This window comes from Dipodomys ordii, unplaced genomic scaffold (assembly GCF_000151885.1).
Source record: "Dipodomys ordii isolate 6190 unplaced genomic scaffold, Dord_2.0 Scaffold186, whole genome shotgun sequence".
Taxonomy (NCBI): domain Eukaryota; kingdom Metazoa; phylum Chordata; class Mammalia; order Rodentia; family Heteromyidae; genus Dipodomys; species Dipodomys ordii.
In genome coordinates this window covers 1,820,862-1,822,150 of record NW_012267402.1, presented here as the reverse complement: position 1 = coordinate 1,822,150, position 1,289 = coordinate 1,820,862, and the positions used below count along the sequence as shown (strand labels likewise).

General features: G+C 40.0%; 1 protein-coding gene across 1 annotated transcript; it reads left to right on the top strand.

The window, feature by feature from the left end:
* The first annotated feature begins 267 nt into the window (after window positions 1–267).
* LOC105999290 (60S ribosomal protein L36a-like) lies at window positions 268–582 on the top strand. Its single transcript, XM_013034269.1, has one exon. It carries the CDS (start codon window positions 268–270, stop codon window positions 580–582), a length of 315 nt encoding a protein of 104 aa, XP_012889723.1.
* Window positions 583–1,289: the final 707 nt, after the last annotated feature.

Genomic DNA, 1,289 nt, shown 5'->3' with positions numbered 1-1,289 from the left:
AGAAGATGCTCATGTCTGGCCATAGATATTGCAGAAGATGCTCATGTCTGGCCATAGATATTGCAGAAGATGCTCATGTCTGGCCATAGATATTGGTTGGTCATGTAGCCTTTCTTGGAGACCTGGGCCAAGGGTGAGCGCCAGGTGGAAGTCTGTCTTTTCTAGTCTTGCCTCAGAGGATACAGCATCAGTGCCTCCGGTTTTATCAAGGTTTTAGTAGAGCATATGGGTTCTTTCTTTTGGCCCTGCTGGAGGCTTCCTGCCATCATGTTTAACGTTCCTAAAACCCGCCATACTTTCTGTAAGAAATGTGGCAGGCACCAACCTCACAAAGAAATACAGTACAAGAAGGGCAAGGATTCTCATTACGCCCAGGAAAAGCATTGTTTTGACAGGAAGCAGAGTGGCTATGGCAGTCAGACTAAGCCAATTTTCTGGAAAAAAGCTAAGACTACAAAGAAGATTGTGTGGAGACTTGAATGTGTTGAGCCCAACTGCAGATCTAAGAGAACGCTAGCTATTAAGAGATACAAACATTTTGAACTGGGTGAAAATAAAAAGAAAAAGGGGCTAGTGATCTAGTTTTAAGCTCCAACTTTTGTTATGAAGACAGTATAATCATGATTTCTAAGTTCTAACTTTTGTTATAAAGACAATAAAATCATGAGGTCAAATTTTTTTAAAAGAAGAGAATATGGGAACAAAATTATCACTATATCCTTTCAAGGAGTGGATTCTAGCTACCAAATACTAGCATTGCAAGTTTGCAATTTGGTACTAGAGATGGATTCCTTCTGAAATGCTGAAGGAGATAGAAGAGATCCTATGTGAACCTGCAGGCATCAGAGCTCAGATTCGCTCTCATGAACTTGACTATTAGAGGCAATGATTATGTCCTTCCCATTTCAATCTTAAATTTTCTCCAGTCACAGCCTTCTATTCAAATGCTCAGTGGTACCTAGCATGGTTGTACATATCTGTAATCCCTGTTCTCAGGCAGCCAGGGAAAAAGGAGATTGAATTCAGGGGCATCCTGAACTACATAGACTTCCCTCAAAAAAAAAAAAAAACAGAAATGCTCATTGGTGCTGTGGGTATGTAACACCATTCCCAATCAAACTGTACTATGCTCTACCTATTAAAAGATACAAACCTTTGAAAATTCGGATTGTATAAAGTGTGGGATTTCAATCTTTATGTTAAAGAACTGAGGTCTGTGCTTGGAAGGTAGAAGGAAAGAATTTTTATTCATGATAAGGTAGAGTACTCCACTGACCCAGAAGCAGAGC

What these genes read in the sequence shown, in the direction of transcription:
- LOC105999290 (XM_013034269.1), top strand. Translation starts at nt 268, where the DNA reads ATGTTTAACGTTCCTAAAACCCGCCATACTTTCTGTAAGAAATGTGGC.